The sequence below is a fragment of the Trypanosoma rangeli genome (genome assembly GCF_003719475.1).
Source record: "Trypanosoma rangeli strain AM80 chromosome Unknown Tra_15.4_contig_00075, whole genome shotgun sequence".
In the NCBI taxonomy this organism is placed as follows: domain Eukaryota; phylum Euglenozoa; class Kinetoplastea; order Trypanosomatida; family Trypanosomatidae; genus Trypanosoma; species Trypanosoma rangeli.
In genome coordinates this window covers 28,014-48,229 of record NW_021705815.1, presented here as the reverse complement: position 1 = coordinate 48,229, position 20,216 = coordinate 28,014, and the positions used below count along the sequence as shown (strand labels likewise).

General features: G+C 55.7%; 9 protein-coding genes and 2 pseudogenes across 9 annotated transcripts, besides 16 other annotated features; all 11 read left to right on the top strand.

The window, feature by feature from the left end:
- Positions 1-23: 23 nt before the first annotated feature.
- Positions 24-115: a sequence feature (A-rich).
- A 713-nt stretch (positions 116-828) lies between these two features.
- On the top strand, positions 829-2,211 carry TraAM80_03050 (uncharacterized protein; the record flags this gene model as incomplete). Its single annotated transcript, XM_029380030.1, has 1 exon — positions 829-2,211. One exon carries the CDS (start codon positions 829-831, stop codon positions 2,209-2,211), a length of 1,383 nt encoding a protein of 460 aa, XP_029240262.1.
- Positions 2,212-2,499: 288 nt separating this feature from the next.
- Positions 2,500-2,521: a microsatellite.
- A 78-nt stretch (positions 2,522-2,599) lies between these two features.
- Positions 2,600-2,621: a microsatellite.
- Positions 2,622-2,678: 57 nt separating this feature from the next.
- Positions 2,679-2,713: a microsatellite.
- Positions 2,714-3,080: 367 nt separating this feature from the next.
- TraAM80_03049 (putative nucleoside phosphatase, putative,guanosine diphosphatase) lies at positions 3,081-4,994 on the top strand (the record flags this gene model as incomplete). Its single annotated transcript, XM_029380029.1, has 1 exon — positions 3,081-4,994. One exon carries the CDS (start codon positions 3,081-3,083, stop codon positions 4,992-4,994), a length of 1,914 nt encoding a protein of 637 aa, XP_029240261.1.
- A 482-nt stretch (positions 4,995-5,476) lies between these two features.
- Positions 5,477-5,501: a microsatellite.
- A 13-nt stretch (positions 5,502-5,514) lies between these two features.
- TraAM80_03048 (leucine-rich repeat protein) lies at positions 5,515-6,213 on the top strand (the record flags this gene model as incomplete). The annotated part of the gene is made up of 1 exon (XM_029380028.1): positions 5,515-6,213. One exon carries the CDS (start codon positions 5,515-5,517, stop codon positions 6,211-6,213), a length of 699 nt encoding a protein of 232 aa, XP_029240260.1.
- Positions 6,214-6,391: 178 nt separating this feature from the next.
- Positions 6,392-6,425: a microsatellite.
- A 159-nt stretch (positions 6,426-6,584) lies between these two features.
- Positions 6,585-6,631: a sequence feature (GA-rich).
- Positions 6,632-6,706: 75 nt separating this feature from the next.
- TraAM80_03047 (uncharacterized protein) lies at positions 6,707-8,008 on the top strand (the record flags this gene model as incomplete). The annotated part of the gene is made up of 1 exon (XM_029380027.1): positions 6,707-8,008. One exon carries the CDS (start codon positions 6,707-6,709, stop codon positions 8,006-8,008), a length of 1,302 nt encoding a protein of 433 aa, XP_029240259.1.
- A 244-nt stretch (positions 8,009-8,252) lies between these two features.
- Positions 8,253-8,271: a microsatellite.
- A 118-nt stretch (positions 8,272-8,389) lies between these two features.
- On the top strand, positions 8,390-9,943 carry TraAM80_03046 (uncharacterized protein; the record flags this gene model as incomplete). The annotated part of the gene is made up of 1 exon (XM_029380026.1): positions 8,390-9,943. One exon carries the CDS (start codon positions 8,390-8,392, stop codon positions 9,941-9,943), a length of 1,554 nt encoding a protein of 517 aa, XP_029240258.1.
- A 93-nt stretch (positions 9,944-10,036) lies between these two features.
- Positions 10,037-10,074: a sequence feature (GA-rich).
- A 300-nt stretch (positions 10,075-10,374) lies between these two features.
- Positions 10,375-10,432: a sequence feature (A-rich).
- A 40-nt stretch (positions 10,433-10,472) lies between these two features.
- TraAM80_03045 (central apparatus associated protein C1a-18) lies at positions 10,473-11,027 on the top strand (the record flags this gene model as incomplete). The annotated part of the gene is made up of 1 exon (XM_029380025.1): positions 10,473-11,027. One exon carries the CDS (start codon positions 10,473-10,475, stop codon positions 11,025-11,027), a length of 555 nt encoding a protein of 184 aa, XP_029240257.1.
- Positions 11,028-11,066: 39 nt separating this feature from the next.
- TraAM80_03044 (hypothetical protein) lies at positions 11,067-11,505 on the top strand (annotated as a pseudogene).
- Positions 11,506-11,524: 19 nt separating this feature from the next.
- TraAM80_03043 (putative mitogen-activated protein kinase) lies at positions 11,525-12,799 on the top strand (the record flags this gene model as incomplete). Its single annotated transcript, XM_029380024.1, has 1 exon — positions 11,525-12,799. One exon carries the CDS (start codon positions 11,525-11,527, stop codon positions 12,797-12,799), a length of 1,275 nt encoding a protein of 424 aa, XP_029240256.1.
- Positions 12,800-13,274: 475 nt separating this feature from the next.
- Positions 13,275-13,297: a microsatellite.
- Positions 13,298-13,577: 280 nt separating this feature from the next.
- Positions 13,578-13,610: a sequence feature (A-rich).
- Positions 13,611-13,979: 369 nt separating this feature from the next.
- Positions 13,980-14,014: a microsatellite.
- A 581-nt stretch (positions 14,015-14,595) lies between these two features.
- TraAM80_03042 (putative nucleolar protein) lies at positions 14,596-16,050 on the top strand (the record flags this gene model as incomplete). The annotated part of the gene is made up of 1 exon (XM_029380023.1): positions 14,596-16,050. One exon carries the CDS (start codon positions 14,596-14,598, stop codon positions 16,048-16,050), a length of 1,455 nt encoding a protein of 484 aa, XP_029240255.1.
- Positions 16,051-16,176: 126 nt separating this feature from the next.
- Positions 16,177-16,222: a microsatellite.
- Positions 16,223-16,806: 584 nt separating this feature from the next.
- Positions 16,807-18,309, top strand: TraAM80_03041 (uncharacterized protein; the record flags this gene model as incomplete). Its single annotated transcript, XM_029380022.1, has 1 exon — positions 16,807-18,309. One exon carries the CDS (start codon positions 16,807-16,809, stop codon positions 18,307-18,309), a length of 1,503 nt encoding a protein of 500 aa, XP_029240254.1.
- A 202-nt stretch (positions 18,310-18,511) lies between these two features.
- Positions 18,512-18,565: a microsatellite.
- Positions 18,566-19,176: 611 nt separating this feature from the next.
- Positions 19,177-19,212: a microsatellite.
- A 232-nt stretch (positions 19,213-19,444) lies between these two features.
- Positions 19,445-20,209, top strand: TraAM80_03040 (hypothetical protein; annotated as a pseudogene).
- The last annotated feature ends 7 nt before the right edge of the window (positions 20,210-20,216 follow it).

The window sequence follows — 20,216 nt, the reverse complement described above, 5'->3', positions numbered from 1 at the left end:
TCGTGGTTCGTTCTTCTTNTNACTTTTTTCTTTTTCTCTCTCTCTCTCTCTATCTATCTATCTATCTTTTTTTTTTGTTTTTGTATTATTTTACTTTGTCATCTTTTATTTCCTTGCACTCCGAGTGTTTCTTTCTCCCTCCCCACTCACCCTCCCCGCTACTTTTCTCTTCATTTCTCACCCTCAGTGTGCAAGTGCCCCTGTCGTTGTTTTAAACCATCTTTACCTTCTCTCTCCACCCCTACTACCCGCAGTATACGCAGACGGAGAGGGAGCGGGGACGCGTTGTGGTGGTCGGGGCTTGCCGTGCGTGAGGGCAACACGCGCAGCTGCGTGCGTGCCGTTGTATTTATTCGGTGGCGTTGAGTGCCGAAATTTACTCGCAATCCCCGCGGCGTGATGATTCGTGGCGCTTTCTCTTTTGTGGATGTGACTGCGGGAGAGAGAGAAAGTGCATGCGTGTCTTCGTCAAGTCCTCTCTTTCCCCACATCCTCTCTGTTTCATCCCTTTTTCTCTCTCCTTCACTCGGTGGCTCTCTGTCCTTCGTGCCGGTGCAGCTCAACCCACCGGCCGTCGGCGCACAAGGGTCCAGGATCGGGGCTTTCAACGTACAAAGAAAAGATAGGGCAAAAAGTGGTTCCTTCATATAAAACTAGTAATCCTTCTCTGTGAGGGCTGGGCCGCGTGGGGTAGAAGCACACAGGCACAGGCGAGGCAGGAGAGGAGACAAAAAAAAAAAAAAGGAAAAGAGGGTGTGGGGCACGTAACCATTTTGTTGTGATTTTGCATATTTGTTTTTGTTGGACGCACTTGCAACCCACACGCCCATGCCTGTGACCCCGAAGCAAAGCGGCAGAGTGGCGCCACTGAACCAGCCCCGCATGTTCAGCCGCAGCAGTTCCAGCGGTGGCCTTGGGGGGGGCGGGAGTTTGCCGTGGCATTCCTTCCCCCTGCGCGGCAGCCTTTTACGATCCCCGCCTGGCCGTTCACATCACCTTGTGCACTCGTTTGCAAGCACGAGTGGCGGAAAGGGAGGAGTATCGCCGCCGCTTGGCCCGTCTGATGCCTATCCGACTTCTTCTCCCTGCGGACTGTTCGAGCGGTTGCATAGCAGCCGTCGCGGGCTTGGAACCCGTGGCGAGGAGGAGGCGCCGCCGATGTTGGACCTGGACGGCGTGGCCAACGAGGCGGAGGCGACAGCGCAAACCATGCCGCGCGGGGAGTTAGAGAATGCTGTGAAGGAACTTGACATGGAGAACCTCATGCTGAAGAGCGTCGTCCTCCGCGGCCGCGAGGAACTGATAAAGTTGCAGGATGGGATGCGGGAGACGTACGAGACAGCCGAGAAGGAGGGCGAAAACATTGCAAACCATCTCACCCGCCGGCTAAACGCCGTACAACACAAAAAGGCTCAGCTGGAGGCGCGGCTGCACAGGGAGGAGGCGATGAAGGCGGAACAGGAGCAAAAGCTGCTTGACCTTAAACTGAGCAGTTTCAACTTATCAAAGCGTGTGCAACACGAGGAGGAGGAAACGCTGGCAGCGTTGACGCATCGGCTGCAACAACTGCAAACGCAGCGGCAAGATTTTGAGAGCCTCCTTTCAGAGCAGTCTTCCTCGTTGCAGCAACTGCAGGAGCTTGTGGAGGGTCTGCAAACTCAGACAGGCAGCGGCCATGTTCCTCTTAAGCCTCCTGAAGGAGCAGTGGAAGCGGGTGGGGACACAACGCCTTCCAACGCCGAGGACATGACATCGGCCGAGCAGCTCTCGTTGCAGACTGGAACTCTTGAGCATGCAGATCCGGCGAGCGACCCACAGGAGATGCTTCAGGTACTGAAGCAAGAAGTCGCTTTTGTAGAAAAACTACAACATGACGCATTTGAACGGGGAGAGCGGTACAGGCTGAAACAAAAAGAACTTGAAGAGCGAATTTCGCACGCAGAACACCAACGTCGCAGCGGCCACTTGTCATTAGAGGGAATTCATCATGAACTGGCGGAGTCAACGGCTGTCGCTTGGGAATTGGGTTCCACGGCGAAGATAGCAAGGGAGGTGCAGACTGGCCGTCAGATCCATGCCCGTAGTCCTACCGGCTCGATCACCAGTGGTAGCCATGGCTTTGAGACGCCGATGGGCGTTGCGGAGTCACCGGGAGATTTGACCACGGGATCTGGGAACCCCCGGTCGAGTCCCGCCTCTCCACTTAGGTAGCTGTGCGTGGGTACATACACAGATACGGATATATGCGTGTATGGACATGAACATATAGCTGTATTTTTGCGTGTACTTGCGTTTGGCTTGTCTTTCAATGCTGCTTTGTTGGAATGATTTTGATTCTTTCTTTGATGCGCGCTCCCGTTTATGCTTTTGCCGGTTCTCATCAGCAGGCCCGCCCCGCGAGGCGAAATGTTTTGCGTGCATTCAAAGTGAGTGAAGGAGTAAAGGTAGTAGTGCGAAATGACTTGTGTGGGATCGGCAGAAGAAGCGAGGAATGAACTAATATATATATATATCTATATATCTGTGTGAGAGAGAGGGGACGAAGAGAGGAAATAGTGGGGCAAAAGGGTCATGTGGACTCACGCGGGACTGTCGATCCTTTTTTTTTTTTTTTTTATTTTGTGGTGTTTCCGCACAGACATTTTTTTTTTTTCCTTCTTTCTGAGTGCAGGCAGCCAGAGGCAGAGGAGGATCGAGGGAGGGAGGGGGAGAGCGGTGGATGCACTTGACTTCGCTCCTTCATCTGCCATCCCCTTTCTTCGCTCCCTGTACATTTGTGTGATGTTTGATCCTCTGTGCATGCTGTTTTTTTTCTTTTTATTGGTTCTCGTTATGATTATTATTTGATTTTGCTCCTTTCTGTCCACTCCCGTTGAATTCGGCACCCGCTGTAGTTGTTTTGTGTGGCGCTTGCGTGTGTCTGCCTTTGCTCTTCTGCGACGCTTTTTTCTCCTCCTCCTCCTCTCTTGCCTTAGCGAGTTGGTGGCTCACGTGGCACTGCGAGGACGTGGGGTGCGAATTTCGTTTGCTCTTATAATATTTGCGTTTGCTGGCGTAGCGTTCGGCATCTGGGTGAAGGGATGAAGGCGTTCTTGGCACGAAACCGCGGGACGCAGCGGCCCTGCCTCGGTCTCACCTTTGCGCTGCTCTGCGCGTTTGTTGTTGCGGCGGTTTACCTCACGGCGTACGGCGTTGGCCGGATGTCGGTGGTCACGCGCGGGCAGGAGAAGTTGGAACTCACCGCCCGTATCGTCAGCTCTATGACGGAGCGCCTTTTGCATTGCGAGGCGCAACGGCAGCAGCTGAGAAGCGGCCAGGCGACTGCGCGGATGGCACTCGAGATCGCCAGGGACACGCAAGCAAATTTGGAGACGGAGCTCGAGCTATTCCGTAGCCGCAACACCCTCAGCCTGCAGTCCGTGGAGGAGTGCAAGAAGGAGTTGGCGTCGCTGAAAGAAAAAGGGGTCGGCGTGCTGCTCTCGGCTCAGATTCTCAACCGCCTCGCGGAGGAGCGGCAGCTCTATCTGAACACCCTCGCCGTCGTCAATGCAAGTAGCGAGGTGGGGCGGTCGCAGACGGCCGACCTTTGGGCGGCAACCGCGAAGGAGGTCCGCAGGTGGGAGGCGGCTGTCCACAGCAATATGAAGCTTTTGCAAACGTGCAATGACGCGACGCAGCGCTACAGTATCGTGTTCGACGCCGGAAGTACCGGCAGTCGTGTGCATGTGTTCCGCTACAGGTTGATTTCCAAACCACACGCTGACAAGTTCACCGGGCACGTCAAGCGACACTCGCTGCTGCCCTTTCTGCGGCTCGAGGATGAGCTCTTCGTTGAGAACCATGAGCCTCTATCAGGGTTTGACAACGCCACTTCCGCCGCCGTCTCACTATTGCCCTTGTTAGACGCCGCAAAGTCATACATACCGCCGTCTCTGCATGCGTGTGCGCCGCTTGAGCTGAAGGCAACGGCAGGACTCCGACGCGTCGGCCGCGAGCGTGCACAGGCTGTACTGCACGCCGTTCGTCGCGTCTTTGAGCGTGGACCATTTTGGATACAGTCGGAGTTGAACTCCGTGCGCATTCTTGAGGGAAGAGAGGAGGGGCCGCTTGCGTGGCTCACTGTGAATTATCTTATTGGTACCTTACACGGTGACGCCAAAACAGCCACCATTGTCGACCTGGGTGGTGGATCGACACAAATCGTCATGCATTCTAATGACACCGATGGGCTGGACGCGTCTGCGGAGTTTTCACATGTGTTTAACGTGAGTGGTCGTTCAATTGTGGTGTATCAGCACAGTTATGAGGGTAATGGATTACACGCCGCGAAGGAGCAGCTGCTTCAGGCGGTGGCCGCCAGCGTAACGGGTAAAGGCCTTGCCGCGCAGGAGTTGAATACTTCTAACAGCACCGGAATAGATAATGGGCTTAATGTCTCGGATGATGTGGTGCGTGATGCCTTTCCCTGCTTTCCAAAGGGATACGTTCACATGGAAAGTGGCATCTCCAACACGCGGGATGGGGGTCAGGTGCCGTCGATGCAGGCCTGCTCGGCCCTCTTCCGCCGTCACGTGGTGCGGAAGCATCAACCGTGCGGCGGTGCGTCCTGCGGGTTTAACGGTGTCTTTCAGCCAAACATTTCTGTTGCATTAACAGGTCCTGTGTACGTCTTCTCCTTCTACTACGATTGCCTGAAGCCTTATATAAAAGGGGAGGTTATTCTCGTACAGGATGTTCTTCAAATTGCAACTCACGTGTGCCGTTCCATGAAGGTTGTACAAGAATTCCATGCAACGAAGGATACGGCGAAAGGAGGAGGGTTAAGAAAGCCCGAAATGGAGTGTTTTGAACTTTCCTACCTCTTTACGCTGCTTCACGACGGGTTTGGATTTCCGCTGGAGCAGCGGCTGCACATTGCAAAGAAAATCAACGGATTTGAGGTTTCTTGGGCACTTGGTGCCTCTCTGGCTACCCTGGAAGGCCAATCCGCCTAATCGGTTACGGACTTCTCCTTAACATATGCACATATGCATATGTATATGCATTCTCGCATTTATGTATAATATACGCGTGTCTGCATTCTTGCGTGGTCTGAATTTTGTTTGTTGGCGCGGGTAGGGGTAAGCAAAATTGGGAACATGCGGAAGGGGGAGGACGATGGGTGACTCCTGAGATTTGGGGGTGGTGGTCAAAAAGGGTTTAAAACATTGCATTCGTGTTTTTGCGTGTGAGTGTGTGGGTGTATCCGCTTCTTCTTTACATGTGTTGGTTTGGTCTGTGGTCCCTTCCCATTGCTTTCCGTATATACGCACACACATTACTATTATCCCCTGCTAATGAGTCTCTGCTGCTTCACTTTGGGTAGGCTTCGTCGCGCGTAGTAGGCAGAGTAAGAAGTGCGGGATAGTCGCCCCTTCCTCCATACGCACACCTGTACACACACTCACAAAGAAGGAGGTACAAGCAAGGTAGATTAATATATATATATATATATATATATAGAAAATTCTTCAAATGACAGACGCAGAGGAGCGTTTTTTGGACGCCGTGCAGCAAGCCTACGATAACAAGGCCCTTACGCTTTACTTCAGCTACCAAGAGGACTTTGACGCCATCCCGGCGGCCATCAAGGCGCTTCGTGAGACGCTGGAGGTGCTGCATGTGGACAACAACTACTCTCTCACTGCGCTGCCTCCGGCGATCGGGGACCTCGGTCGTCTCCGCTGGCTCAATGCGAGCTACTGTCGACTGATGTCTCTCCCGCAGGAGCTTGGGCGTCTCTCGCACCTGGAACGCCTGTACCTGAGCAACAATCTGCTGCAGTCGGTGCCAGTGGAGATGTGGCAGCTGAAGAGTCTTCAGGAATTGCGCCTGGACAACAATAAGCTACGCGTGCTTCCTGGCGGCATTCTCTTCCTACTGCGGCTGGAGAGTTTGACGTTGGAGAACAACCCGCTGTTTGTACCAGAGGACGTTGCGGGTGCGGCTCCGTCGACGCTTGTGTCGCCGTTGAGTTCTGTGGACTGCTCAAACTGCTGCGTGCGAGTGCGGAACTATGAAGTGCTGATAACATTCCACAACGTCGCCGCGCTGCGGTCAGTTCCCTTCATGCACTGCCTTTGCTCACCGGTGTGCAGGCGACACCTGGAGGTACGTTTAGCGGAGTACGACGCGTCGCACTCCTCTCCGAATGCAGCGTCATCGCCGTCGTAAACGCGCCGCGCAGGAAAAGAGCTGCCTTTTGATGTAAGTGACCGTGACAATATTTTTCTTTTTTGACCGGTCTCATGTAATTACGCTTCGGGCTCCGTCACTCCCACTGCCTCCCCAGCGGGAGGCGAGGGGGCGAGCAAGAAAGGGTTAGGGGGAAGACGAAAAGAACTGCAAGAGCAAAAAAGACCAAAAAAAAAAGAAAACAGAAAAAACTGCCGGGGCGGTGACCTTGTCACCAAATGTGTCTTTATTTACTTTTTTTCCCGTTTCCCTAGTACTGTTCCTCTATTGGATGTGTTTTGTTGGGTGGTCTCCTCTCTGTGTTTTTGCGGCTGTTTTGTGCCGTTGGTGCTGGTTTCCTTGCTGTGTGGTCATCCTGCCTCCTCCTCCCTCCCCTTCTCCGCGTCTTTTTCCTCCTGCGTTTGGAGGGTCCTGTGCTGGGGCGTGCGGCCAGGCGAGAGACCTCCGCACGCGTGCCGCAAGCAGTGAAGTGATGCAGATGACTGAGGCCACGTTGGGGGCGGTGAAGCCGGAGAGCGGGCCGCTGCAGGCGAGATCCGCGGCACAACCACCCGACCGTGCGGAACTGCAGCAGATGGTAGCACGGGAGGTCGCACCTGCGGTTTGTGAGGCTGTCGCCGAGGCAGTGAGGCGACAGCAGCGGGAGCAGGCAGCGGCTGCTCAGCGCCAGAATGAGGAGATGATGGATGTGCTGCGCGAGGTAGAGCGCCGCGTCACTGTGCTTCAGCGGCGGGTGGACACGATATCGCACGAGCACCGCAAGGCGTATAAACTATTGGGCCGCCTTTGCTGCGCCATTGAAGGCGCCACGCCCGAGCCACCCTCGCATGGGGAGATGGAGCCAGTTCGCGTGGGTGGGCTTTTCAACGCGCTCCTGCAGGAACTTGAGGCGGGTCGTCTGGATGCGGTGCGACTCCTTTTGGTCGCTGGTCTGGCCCCTTTTCTGCACGAGGCCCAGGGAGAATTGCGGCATCGCCAACGGACACAATCGCAGAAAGAGGAAACTGAGGCAGAGGAAGCAACGAGAGGTATAACGGGGTCTGAGATGCGAGTCATCACCCACACCGTCTCTTCTTCTAGTGGAGCTCCCGGTGCGCCCCAGCGACTGACGCAGCGGCCATCGACAATTCTCGCGCCACCTTCTCTCTGCGACGCTGTTGTTTCTAGCGCCAAGTTGAAGCAGTGGCGGACGCTGCATCCCTCACTGGATACTGCCACCGCGTTGGAGAGCAGCAAGAGGGGCGCCGCGGGGATTGAGGAAGTGGTCCTGCAACGCCGTTCAGATAACGGAGGTGCTTTGGATGGGGTGCACCCCTATGCCAGCGCGCCAGCCAATCCGTGGCCTCAGGGTATGATGGGCAATGCCAACAACAACTCCGCCGTCCATTCTTTGTGGGGCGCTACGCCACGCCAGACGGTTGATTATACGGGCGGCAGCAGTGGCCGGAGTGTCAGTCTTAGTTGCCGCCGAAGCCCACGGTTGGACATTGAGGCGGTTGATGCCGCATGCGACCTGTTGCCGGCGCACCTGGCAAAAAAAGTTGCAGGCGGCGGGGTGCGAGTGCTGGCGACGGCGCGAGACGGGATTGCGGCTCGCAGTGGGGTGCTAGCTGGCGACATCATTTTTGCTCTTGGGAACCGTTCTGTGCCGACGTGCGGGCGGTTGGCTCAAGCCTTGGAGGACGCCTGCGCCGCAGGGTACGATGCGACTGGGTTGAAGTTGCACGTGTATCGTCATAGCGTTAGGGAAGAACTCGCTTTGTCGCTCGTGTGAATTAGGGGCGCATTTATAGGGCCGCACTGTGTGCCGGCTTTGCTGCGTAAGAGTACCAGCGAAATGTTAGAAAGCAGTCGCTGAGAGCAGGAGGGAGAAGCACACACATATAGGGAAGGAAGTGTGTGTGTTTTGTTTTGTTTTTTTTGTTTGTGCTCGCATCCCTCAGGATATGTTTTTTTTTTTTTCATTGTTGGCATGCGCACGCACAGCTGCTCTCTCTCCCCCCGTTTTTTTTTTTCTTTGTGTGTGTGTGTGTGTGTTTTGGCGGCTGTGTGAAACGGGTGCGGCATTGCTTGGCAGCGACGCGGTAACACACGCGGTAGCACACTCGCAGTGCATTTTGCTTCTGGACTTGGCGAAAGGGAAGAGGAAGGGGTGATGGAGTTGGACGAGTTCCTTGCTGACAAGTCGTCGGCCGCAGACCCGTTACACCTTGACGACGTGTTTGAGAGACCGTCGGCCGCTGGAGCGCCGTCCGTTTTGGACGTGCCGAAGCCGCGGCGGCCGCCTGCAAAAGGTCCACCGCCGCCTCGGGTACATCCGGTGCAGCTCCAGTTCTTCCGGGATCCTCCGCCGCACGTGAAGCCGTACGTGACAAACGCGTGCTACTACGCCAACCAAATTGCCCTGATCACCCGCGAGGGGGCTCGCGAGAAGCGGGGGATTGTGATAAACGACAGCAACGTTTACATCATGGGCGACGGGTCGAGGGTGGAGCAAACGATACCGCTCACGCAGGTGGAGGCAATGATCATGCAGGACGTCCTCACGCCGAAGTCCCTCGGAATCTCAAAGGAGTGGCAGACGCATGTTCTATTGCATTTGCGTGACTTTCCGGATCTTTTCTTTGCACTTGCGTATGAAGAAAAGCACGACCCCACAACGAGGGCCGCCGTAGGCAGCAGAACTCCTGCGCTCGAGACGGTGCTGACGGGGCTGCTGTGGGCATACGATGTGGACCTCCTCGTCTGCAGCCTCAGGGAGGAGGAGTCGATTCAGCAGCTTCTCAAGCGTACCGTGACGGACGTGGGGATGCGGCGCGAGTGCGACGAAATTCTCGCCTACCGCACCGGCCTCACAACCGTGCTGAAGGGGTTGCTGGGGCAGGAGGTACAGCTTGTTGCGAGCCTCAACAAAATCAGGGTGGCGAGTGCCTCACAGGCGGTGAGGACCCTTCTGAAAGAAATTGTATTGATCGAGGGCAAGAACGAGGCGATGATGTCGGCGCTGGATCAGGCAAGTGCCTCACTTGATCGGTGCCTGTCGAAGGAACGCGAACTGCGCGAGTCCCTGGAGGTAAAAGAGAGGGAGATTCAGTCGAAGGTGGACGCACGGCTCGCGGCGCAGCAGAGTGAAATCATCGCGAGACATGCGCTGGATTACGAAATCATGACGTCAGCCCACCAGACGGAGATGCGGCACCTCGGACTTCTGTGCGACCTTCTGCAGGCTTCCCTCGAGCGGTGCCGCAAGTCCCCCGCCGTCACCGTCGGCGAGCTCGAGACGGAGTTGGCGGCGTTGCAGCGGCTGAGGCAGGCGGTGCTCTTGCGTAAGGGCGATGCGACGGAGAAGCTAGCCGAGGCGAAGCGGTCTCTCATCGCCTCGAAGGCAGCGCTGCAGCAGGCGAAGGAGGAAGTGGATGTTCTGCGACAACTGCCGCCAGGAGAACCCGTTCCGCCCAGCTTTAATCGCGGGATGGCACCTACGTTTCTTCCTGTGCATCTGTCGCAGAGCCAGCTGGAGAGCCCGAGCGCGGACCTCGAGGAGACCGTCGCGCCGCAGAGCAGCGTGCGTGCCGGTGACGCCAAAGGCACGGCTGTGGTGCTTCTCGACGACGATGACGACGATGACAATATCGATTTTATTTCGCTGCCAGAGCAGCTGTCGGCTAACACCCACCCCAATCTTCTGGTGGATGACGACGATTTGTAGGAGACGTAAGACCAACACACACGGCGAAGAAAGAAAGAGGGGAGTGGAAAAGGAATAGTTATAGATGAGGATATTTCTCTGTGCATATGTCCCTTTTTTTTTTTTTTCGGTAGCTTATTTTTTCTTTTTTTGATTATCAATTTTCAGATTTATTTTATTATTACCACTATTACTTTTGGTTTGTGTGTTTTGTTGTCTATTGATTGTTTAGCTTTTCAGCGAAGCAGTTGCTGCAGACCCCTCTCCTTCCGCGCCACCGACGCGCCCTGAGCCTTACCTCCTTGCCTCCCTGCCACATGCTGCCGGGCAGCCACTGCTTAACTGCCGCTGCCGTCGTGTTGGGTGTCAGCTCCCTGAGGGCGTAGCAGGCAACGTTTATGTCTCTGTGTCTATGTGTACCCGTCTGCAATTTATGCTTCCACTTGCCGTCGTTGTTTTTATTTTTTGTGTTCTTTTTTTTTTTTTTGTTTGTCTTGTGTCTTGTTTATTTGCCTGCGGCAGCCGTTACACTGCGGGGGAGGGGGTTACGATGCCTCCTAAGAGGAAGTCCGACAAGAAGGAGGATCCGCTCTTTGTGGAGGAGGAGGGCAGCTATGTGCACGAAAAGGAGTTGGCGCGATACGTCGGCGGGGTGCGGCGGGCGACGGGGGGAAACTTCCGTTGCCGCCATGGCCGTGGTGTGTTTAAAAGCCCCGTGATTCGCTACGAGGGCGACTGGAACGAAGATGAGATGCACGGTAGCGGCGAACTGCGGTTTCTCGCCACGGGTGACGTGTACCGCGGCCAGTTTGCGCACGGAATGTTTGAGGGGACGGGCACGTACATCTGGGCGTCAGGGTCTTCCTACGAGGGTGCGTGGCGTGCCAACCGCATGCACGGACTTGGCACGTACACTGATGTAAATGGCAAAGTGTGGAACGGCAAGTTCTACAACGGCACCGGGCCCGGGCTCACCCCATTCGCCGGTGGCGCATGTATAATGGATAGGATCGCCCCAGCCGCAGCAGAAGTAGAGGAGGAGGTGGAGGAAGCACAACCGGCGGGGACGCCGGAGGCGGGGGAATTGGGTGCGTGTGGCACATGACTGATTGCAATGCGTGTGCGTGTGCGTGTGCGTGTGCGTGTGCGTGTGCGTGTGTGTGAGGAGGGGGAGTTGTTTTGCTTTTACTGCCGCTGCTGTTTTCACATTCCTCTCTCTGCTACAATCCTTTTCCTTCTTGTGCTCCCATCCGTGATGGATTGGCGGCAGAGGGGAGGCGAAAGAAGGCCGACTAGCATTAGTGAGAGGTGGCGAAGGCGAAAAGGAACAGACAATAAACACAAAGGGCGATTGTGCACGGTAAGGAAGAAGTGGATCTGCGGGCGACACACACACACACACACACACACACACACGTCTGGACCAGCGGGAGTCGACCCAACCGACAGGACCGCCGGGAAGTAGCAAACGAAAAAGGCGGAAGGGAGAGCGTTGCACTCAGCATATATACATATATACATATATACATATATATTGGTCATATACACGTGGGGGGCGACAAGGGCAGGTGAGCGTCGACAGATACAAATCTGCGGTAAACCATGCCTTCCATGGGCGAGGCCATCATGCGTGACCTCACGTCGGAGTTGGAGGCGATGCAGTCTCACTATACGGTGCAACGCTTTATCAGCAGCGGCAGCTACGGTGCCGTATGTGCCGGTGTGGATGAGAACGACTGCGCAGTGGCGATTAGGCGCGTGTTCAACACCATCTCTGATGGCCGCACGGTGAATATTCTTTCAGACCCGTTTCTCTGCAAGCGGGTGCTGCGGGAGATCATGCTGCTCAACCACTTTCACCACCCAAACATCCTTGGATTGAAGAACATTTTTGTTCACCTGCAGCCGCCGAACCAGCACAAGTTGTACCTTGTGACGGAGCTCATGCGCACCGACCTGGCTCAGGTGATCCACGACCAACGCATCCGCATCTCTCCGCAGCACATTCAGTTCTTCATGTATCATATTTTGCTTGGGCTGCATGTGCTGCACCAGGCGGGCGTGGTGCACCGTGACCTTCACCCCGGCAACGTGCTGGTGGCGGAGAACAACGACGTTGCCATCTGCGACTTCAACCTTGCTCGCGAGGACACGCAGGATCAGAATAAGACGCACTACGTCACCCACCGCTGGTACCGCGCGCCGGAGCTTGTGATGCAGTTTAAGGGCTTCACAAAGCTTGTTGACATTTGGTCTGCCGGCTGTGTCATGGGCGAGCTGTTCAACCGCAAGGCCCTCTTCCGCGGCTCCACCTTCTACAACCAGCTAGACAGGATCGTCGAGGTTGTGGGCACGCCGAACGACGACGACATCCGGATGTTCTCCTCCGCGCAGGCCCGCGACTACCTGCACCACTCGCTCTCCAACTGCAAGAAGCGGCCGTGGGAGGAAGTGGTGTCGACATCCGACAAAACGGCCCTCGACCTCCTCGCCCGCATGCTAGAGTTCAACCCGACGAAACGCATCACGGCGGAGCAGGCGCTGCAGCACCCGTACTTTGCATCTCTGTACGACCCACTCGATCTCACGGAGGCCCGCAGCGAGCCGTTCCACTTCCGTGACGTCAACGACATACCGACGATGCATGATATGTTCCTTGATGAGGTGCGGCGCTTCAAAACACTGCGGGAGCGGCGGGACCTCATCGCGCAACAGCGGGGGCTCGGCGGTGACGCTTGCAAGCACGGAGAACGTCCTCGGCATGGATCACATGCCCCGAACGCACAGCATGATGGAGGTGGCGGAGATGGTGCAGAAATCGTAGTGGTGGCGGCAACAAAAGGGATGGAGATAAAAATCAGCGGCGAGGACGTGTGATGCCCACACAGGCACGACACCACCAGTGACGGTGGCGGCGGTGCGGAGGGGACGGGGTAGAAGGAGGAGGAGAAAATTTGTCAGTTGCGCACATAACCAAAACGGAAAAAAAAAGGTGGGGTAGTGACGTAAATAAGAGGTACCCGCAGAAATAGGAGGGAAGAAAGGAAATCAAGACACGAGGAGAGGATAAGTAGAGGTGGGGGGAGCACGGCGTCGATGTGAAGAAAAAGTAAAACCGACTGACAAAATAAGCACAAGTTTTGTGCGTGGGAGCGGCAGGTGAATGAGAATTGGCCTTCAATGACTTCAGGTATTTCCTTGTGTTTAGGAGCGGGGGAGGGGGATAGGAATATATACACTATGTTAGTTCCATGGTCATATGTATGTGCAATATACATGCAGGGAGACAACTTGCGTGGTGTACTGATTGTATAGTGCACTACTGTCCGCGCGTGTGACGGATAGACATGGCGTGAGTGGTGGTGGTGGTGGTGGGGAATTCGTGAATGACTGCAACGGGGGACGTCACACCGGTGATGACGCAGGCGACGCGTCTTGCAACGGTGCAGGTCGTTTTGCGCCTTTGTGAGGAGAACACGGCGGCAGTGCATGCGAGTCGAGCAAACAGTAAAATAAAATGAAGAGAGGAGCAAAACGAATGAGAGGAAACTGCGACAGGAAATATGTGGGCCTGGCTGACTCCGTTTGAGGGACAAGAATGGAAAGCAAAAGGGAGAGAGAATCTGAGAGCTGAAGAGAGGGGTGGCTACTTGGATTTCGTTTCTTTTTTTTTTTTTTTCGTTTCTTTATATATATTTCATTTAACTGAATTATTTCTTCGTGCGTGTGTAACTGTATGTGGGTGGGTGGGTGTGTCTTGGTTCTCGCCCCTTCCTTCTGTGCATCAAACCCCTTTGACTTCCCTCTTGCACACCCGCACCCGCACGAGTATGCCTTTTTGTTTCACACTCATTTCTTTGTTTTCGGCGGCAGGGGGAGGGGGGAGGGTTGCCGGTTCCACCGCCGTTTCAAGTCTGTGGGCTGCCGCCAGGGGCGTACATGCAGTGCAGCACTGGTCCACGCGTAGGGGCGATGCGGCGTGTTGGTGATTGTGTGGTTGCGGGAGAGCGAAGGCAGGGGATCAACTGGGGTTTGTATTGTGTGATTCCCTGTTCCGTTTATTATTATTATTTATTTATTTATTTATTTTTTGGCTGGTGGTTACTGGCGCTTGACCTTCCCTTCCAACCCCCTCGCAGCAGCAGCAGCGGGCCCCTCTGCTTTCGTTTAGACTCCTCCTCTCTCCTACTTTGCCGCCTACGCGCCTTATGGCTGCACGCATGACGTACACGAGGCATCGCTTGGGTCGACTACCCAGCGGAGCGTGCCTTATTCTGCCTCTTATTTGCCTGTTTGTCTGTGTGTGCGTAAGTGCGTCTGTGAGGTGTGGGGCGGCGCCTATACATCCATTATATATTATTTTTCCCACTGATGACAATACTTGGGCGTGCGTGTGGACACCGCTTTGCTGCTGCTGCCAGCCCCCTCCCTCTCCGCTTGTTGAGGCCTGTACTGACATGCGGTTTGTCTTTGCGTGCGTCCATCGTCTCTCTTGCTGCTTAGGCGTCTCAATGCTCCACTCCAATCCTCACTCCTTTTTTTTTTTCTATCTCTCACTCTGTGCTTCAGTAAAGGAAATCCCAGCAAGAAACATACATACACGCACACGTTTACACCCAGCGAGGGAAACAGCGGAATCAGCAGAAGGTGGTGTGCGAAGGAACAGCGTGAAGATGTCCAAGACACTTTACATTTTGTACGATGCCCCGACCGGCTACGCCGTCTACAAGATGCTCACAACAGAGGAGGTCGGTGCCGGCGATGTGGCGCTGCAGAAGGATCTGCAGACGTTTGCCACCTTCTCCCCCTGGGTAAAGCTCATGTCGTTCGCCCCCTTCCAGTCACCGGAGAACGCCCTAGAGGATGCCATCTGCATCAGTGAGTCCCTTGTTAGCCCCTTCCTGAGCAACTTTCTCACCTCCGTTCTTGCGAAGAAGGCGAAGAAGGGTGAGGCAAACTGGGAGCTGGGGGTGTGCGACGCCAAACTCGGCAGCGCCATCCACGACGATCTCAAGTTCCCTGTTGTGTGCAACGAGAATGTGGTGGAGCTCAGCCGCTGCCTCCGCATGCACGCGGAGAAGCTGCTGCCGGAGCACAAGGAGGGTGACATTGTTCGTGCGCAGTGCGGTCTCGGCCACGCTTTCTCGCGTAACAAGGTCAAGTTTAACGTGCACCGCAGCGACAACATGATCATTCAGTCCTCTGCCCTTGCGGAGCACATGGACAAGGGGGTGAATCTCCTCGGAATGCGTGTCAAGGAGTGGTATGGTTGGCACTTCCCAGAGCTTGCGAAGGAGGTGCCGGAGCCGCTCAAGTACGCCAAGGTTGCGCTGCTCATTGGTAGCCGCAGCACGCTGGAGGAGCGTGACAGCGAGGAGGTGACGCAGCAGATTGCAGACATCCTCGACGGCGACGAGTCCCTCGCGGCCCGCGTCTACGAAAAGGCTGTGACCTCCATGGGCGGCGATATGGCAGAGGTGGATTGGTTGAACATCCGTGCTTTTATGGAGCGGGTGGCTTCGCTTGGCGCCTACCGAGAGTCGCTGCAGCAGTACCTTGTCGACAAGATGATGCTGGTGGCGCCAAACCTGACGGAGCTGATGGGGCAGAACATCGGGGCGAAGCTCATTTCAAAGGCGGGCTCGCTAACAAACCTCGCCAAGGCGCCCGCTAGCACCATTCAAATTCTTGGCGCCGAAAAGGCGCTCTTTCGCGCTCTCAAGAAGCGAAAAGGCAACACCCCAAAGTACGGGCTCATCTTCCACTCGACGTTTATTCAGCGCGCGGCGAAGGAGCACCGCGGGAAGATCTCACGCTACCTCGCCAACAAGGCCGCACTAGCCTGCCGCATTGACTGTTTCATGGACACCCCGCCGGCCGTCTTTGGCGAGAAGCTGCGTGAGCAGGTGGAGGCGCGGCTGAACTTCTTCGACACGGGCAACAAGCCGCCGTCGAACATGGCTGCCATGGCGGAGGCACTCGAACAGTACCAGAAGATCCTCCGCAAACGGTCCAAACGGCAACGCGAGGCGAATGCCGCGGCGGAAAGCAACAAGGAGGACGCGGTGGCGGAGGAGGCGCCAAGGAAAAAGCGCGCGCGTCGCGAGGTGGTGCAGGAGTCGGGTTAAGCGTTTTGTTTTATGTGTGAGTGTATGTGTGTTGGGAGGAGTAAAAAAGCAGCGGGCGTGTGAAACCGCGGGGGGACGGGGGTGACACGAGGCGGGGGTGGCGGAAGTGTCGGTGCTGGGAAATTTAAAACAAAAACAAAAAACTAACAAATTAAGGAAAAAAAAAAGAAAACAGCAGCGGCAGTAAAAAAAAAAGGTAGGCGAGAGGCGCTGCATGCACGTCTCTTGCTTTCATGCTTTGTGCGACGCCCCGCCGCGCCCCGTCGTGCTCGTTGCGCTGCCCTCCGCGTCCCCGCTTTTTTTTTTTCCGCTCTTCGGCACCCTTTTGGAGAGTCGCGCCCCCACTCCGTTTGTTCCCATGTTTTTTCTAAACGAGCAGAAGGAAAAAAAAAAGTTGACGTGTCGTGCATATAACTTAAAAAAAAATTGGTGCCGGCGGCGTGGTGGCGTAAACGGTTACATTGCGAATAAAGCCCTGGACGAGAAGTGCAGTGCGGCAGGCCGGCGGGAGCCGGCACGCTATTTTTTTCTGCTGATGTCCGCTCTGGCCTCCTTCCACTGTTTCTCGCATGGTGCTCCGTCTTGATTCTTTTCGTTTTCCTTTTTTTTTTTCTTCTCTCGTTTTGCGTCTTTTTCTCCACGCTGACGTGGTCTTCAAAAGGAGTTTGTTGTGTATGTGTGAAACACACACACACGGGTTGTACTTCTCTGTGTGTGTGTTCGTTGCTCTCCCTAGCCATGTCAACTGCTGGCCCGATGCGCTTCACTGAGGAGGACGCTGTGGCTTTGGACCGCTGGATTGCTGACGTTTGCGGTGAGGAGGTGCAGTTTCCTGCCCACAGGCAGGCCCAATTTTCCGCCTACAAGCGGCATCTAGAAATGATTCGGGCAGCCGGTGGCCAATCACTCTTTCGCCACTCCTCTCGCTCAGGGACGCGGGAGACGTTGGCCCTGCAGAACATGCTTGCGGCGTTGCATCAGCTATGCAACTATGATTTGGGTAAGGTGGAAAGTGTTAGGAAGGAGATTGGGTTGGTTGAGCGCATGCTACATGAGAAGGAGGTGCCTGGAGAGGGAAGGAGTGCAGCTGCAGCGTCGCCAGAAACAGCCGTGGAAGGTGATACTGTGAGCGCTACAGGTATGAGCCATGATACATGCGTGAACAGCAGGAAACTCGCGGAAAGCTACGTGGCGGAGATTGAACGCCAACGGCAGTTGAACCGGGCGAGCATGGCGTCGTGTCGCGCACGGCACCTGAAACTGCTTGACCAGCACAATCAGCTGCAGGAGGAGTTGAATGCCCTTCGTGAAACGGAGGAGTTCGTCATGTCTATGTTGAATGAAACGACTGCGGCAGTTATCAGCGAACGTGACGCGATGGCGCGGGAGCAGGCGGTGTGGGAGCAGCGGAAGCAACAGTTGTCCAATACGAATGCTGCGGAACACGAAGGTGGTGACGTCAAATGTAATGCGCAGGGAGAAAACACAAAAACGCTGGTGGAGTTGCGCGCGTCGCTCAATAGCGTTGCCCTTGAGCTTGCAAAGACGCAGGCGCAGCTGAGCAACCAGGACGCCGCCCACGCCGTGCGGTTTCGTCTGGCGCGTCAGCGATTAAAAGACTGGCAGGACATGGTGGAGCACGTGCGCCGCACACACGACCAACTCTACGCACGCACACGAGTGATTAGCACGGTGGTCGAAACCAACGCCGCGGGGCTGGCGGCGGACAGTAGGCTTAGCTACGTGGAGCAGCTGCGGAAACTCAACCGTCTCCTCCTTGAGAGGTCCGTCAAACTGCTGGGGCTGAAGCGTGGGGGGGAAGAGGAGGTGAGCGGCGTCGTTGGTAGCGCGGGAGGCGGGGGCGGAGGTGTCCTGCGAGAACTGTTCACCCCCAGCCAACGCGCAGCCTCCTGCGCCTCTGTAATGGAGGCGGAGAGCTCCTTGTCAACCTCGCAGCACCGCTCCTCCGTCTCCACGGCGTCGCTGACAGGTACGTCGACGGAGGCATCCTCGCCGTCGGCGCTTGCTGGTGCAGGCAGCTCCAACGCCCATCAGCAGGCGCTGGCAAAACGGCGGCGCCACCGCCACACCTACGCCCTCTTGACGGACCTTCGACGATGGGAAACGGCGCTGGTAAAAGAATCTGCTGTGCTTTGTGGCATCTGCGAGAAGGGGCTTTCTTCCACGTCCGCGCCCTCGCCGTCGAGGTCGCCGAACGCGTGTATTCAGCAACTCCGGAGCCTACTGCTGGCAGCGTAATACGTGCGGTGGCGAGGGTGTTGCAGGGGCGACAAGTATTCCTAATGTGCTCCTCGGGGGTTGTACATATTTACGTGTAGAGATTATGCTGCAAGTAAAAGAGAGCCACAGAGACAATGTGCCTCTGTTCTTCTTTTTAATTTTTATTTTTTATTGCCATATCTCTTTTTGCGTGCCCGTTTGTTATTGTTGTTCAGTCCGCGTGTGTCGTGTATGATGTTTCAGTGTGTGTGTGTCTGTGTGTATGTTTATGTGTTTTATGAGTGATATTCCTTCCATTTCGCTTGAGTGGCGGCTTCTCACTGGCTGTTGTTGTTGTTGTGTTCACCACGACAGCAGGGGCCGTGTGCCGGTGTGCGCATTCGACAGACGCGCCTTTTCAGAAGTGACAGGCGTGAAAGCAGCCACGATGGGCCACGGGGGTCCGTGCCCACGCAGGCAAAATGAAGCGCACTGAAGGAGTCTTTTCCGCCGAAGGCTCTCAAGGAACCGCGAGGGGGCGGCTCTTCTATACGAACATCTTGCACAACGTTGATATCGCCACACTAACTGGCGTGTACACCGCACGTTGGGACCTCGGCCCTGCTCCCGTCGAGTGATCCGCAACGAGAAGAGGCTGAAGCAGGAAGGGAATTTTTTTAAAATATAATAAAATGCAGCGGAAGCGATGCGGTTTTGTGAGGCCCGGCCGCTGCCAAAATGACTGCCGGGTGACAGAAGTTTACAGAAGCAACGTCTCGCACGCAACGCCGTAAGTGAAGTGTGTACATATATGACTATGAATATATCAATGTTTTTCTGTGTATTATTACGCCCAGCCGAGTTTTGCACTTATTGCTTGAAGCCTTGCATTTCTCGTGTGTGAGCTGTTGTTGTTGTTTTTTTTGTTTTTGTTTTTTTTTTCTCTCCGTTCGGACGCTTGCCGCGCTCTTGGGCCTCGCTGCGGTCCATCTTGGCTGGGAAGATGTCTGTCGTGAAAGCAGCGCAGCGACTTTCTCTACGCCTGCCTCCTTATTTTATTCCGTGAGACCAAGAGCAGTTTCACGCACACACGCACACACACGTCTGAGCGGAGGGTGGGGGTGCCTGTGGCGGTGGTTGTCTCCTCTTGTTGTGGATGTCTCGTGTTGCTCTCACATGTGTCGCCGCCGCGGCTGCGCGTACGGGTGCGTGGCCACATCGCGCTTTCAACTGGAGTGGTGCGGTGTTTTTTTTTCGCAGTCTCAGCAGGTTCCCTGCCGCCGCCGCCCTTGCGACGTCATCCCGCTAGAAAGGAGACTACAGCCCCAACGTGTTTCACAACTCCAACCCGTAACACGGCGGGTCGTACGCCCGCCACGAGCGCAGCACGCGCGACGACGAGGTGGATGATTTTTTGCGGAGTGTGCGGGGTGGGTGCCGGCGGACGACGCCGTTGCGTCTCCCCTCACTGCGGCGGCGAAGACGAATGCTGCCGCGTCTAAGGAGGAGGGATTGTCGCCGCTGACTGTTTTTATCGGCGAGGAGGCCATCAAGCGGGAGTTTGTGTTCCCCACGTACCGTGATGCGTATCTTTTCATGGGCCGTTTCTGGGCCTTCTGCTACGGCAGCGACAAGTACCCGCACGTGACGTGGGATGGCACCCGCATCACGATGTACCTCTACTCCCCGTCGTTTTGCGGGATCAGCCGGCGCGAGGCCCGCCTCGCCGCCTTCCTGAACGACCAGTACAACATGTTCAAGAAAAGCAGGCTGCAGTAGGAGCAGCTGATGTGCGTCGCGGTGAAGCAGGCACGGGCGGAGGAGTTGATGGGGGATGTTGTGGCGGTGCAATTGAGGCAACGGGAGGAGGGGCGACGGTGGCCGCTAGCGGAAGTCACGGAGGGGCGTGCGAAAATGTGGGACGCGCTTCTTGACGACCCTGAGGG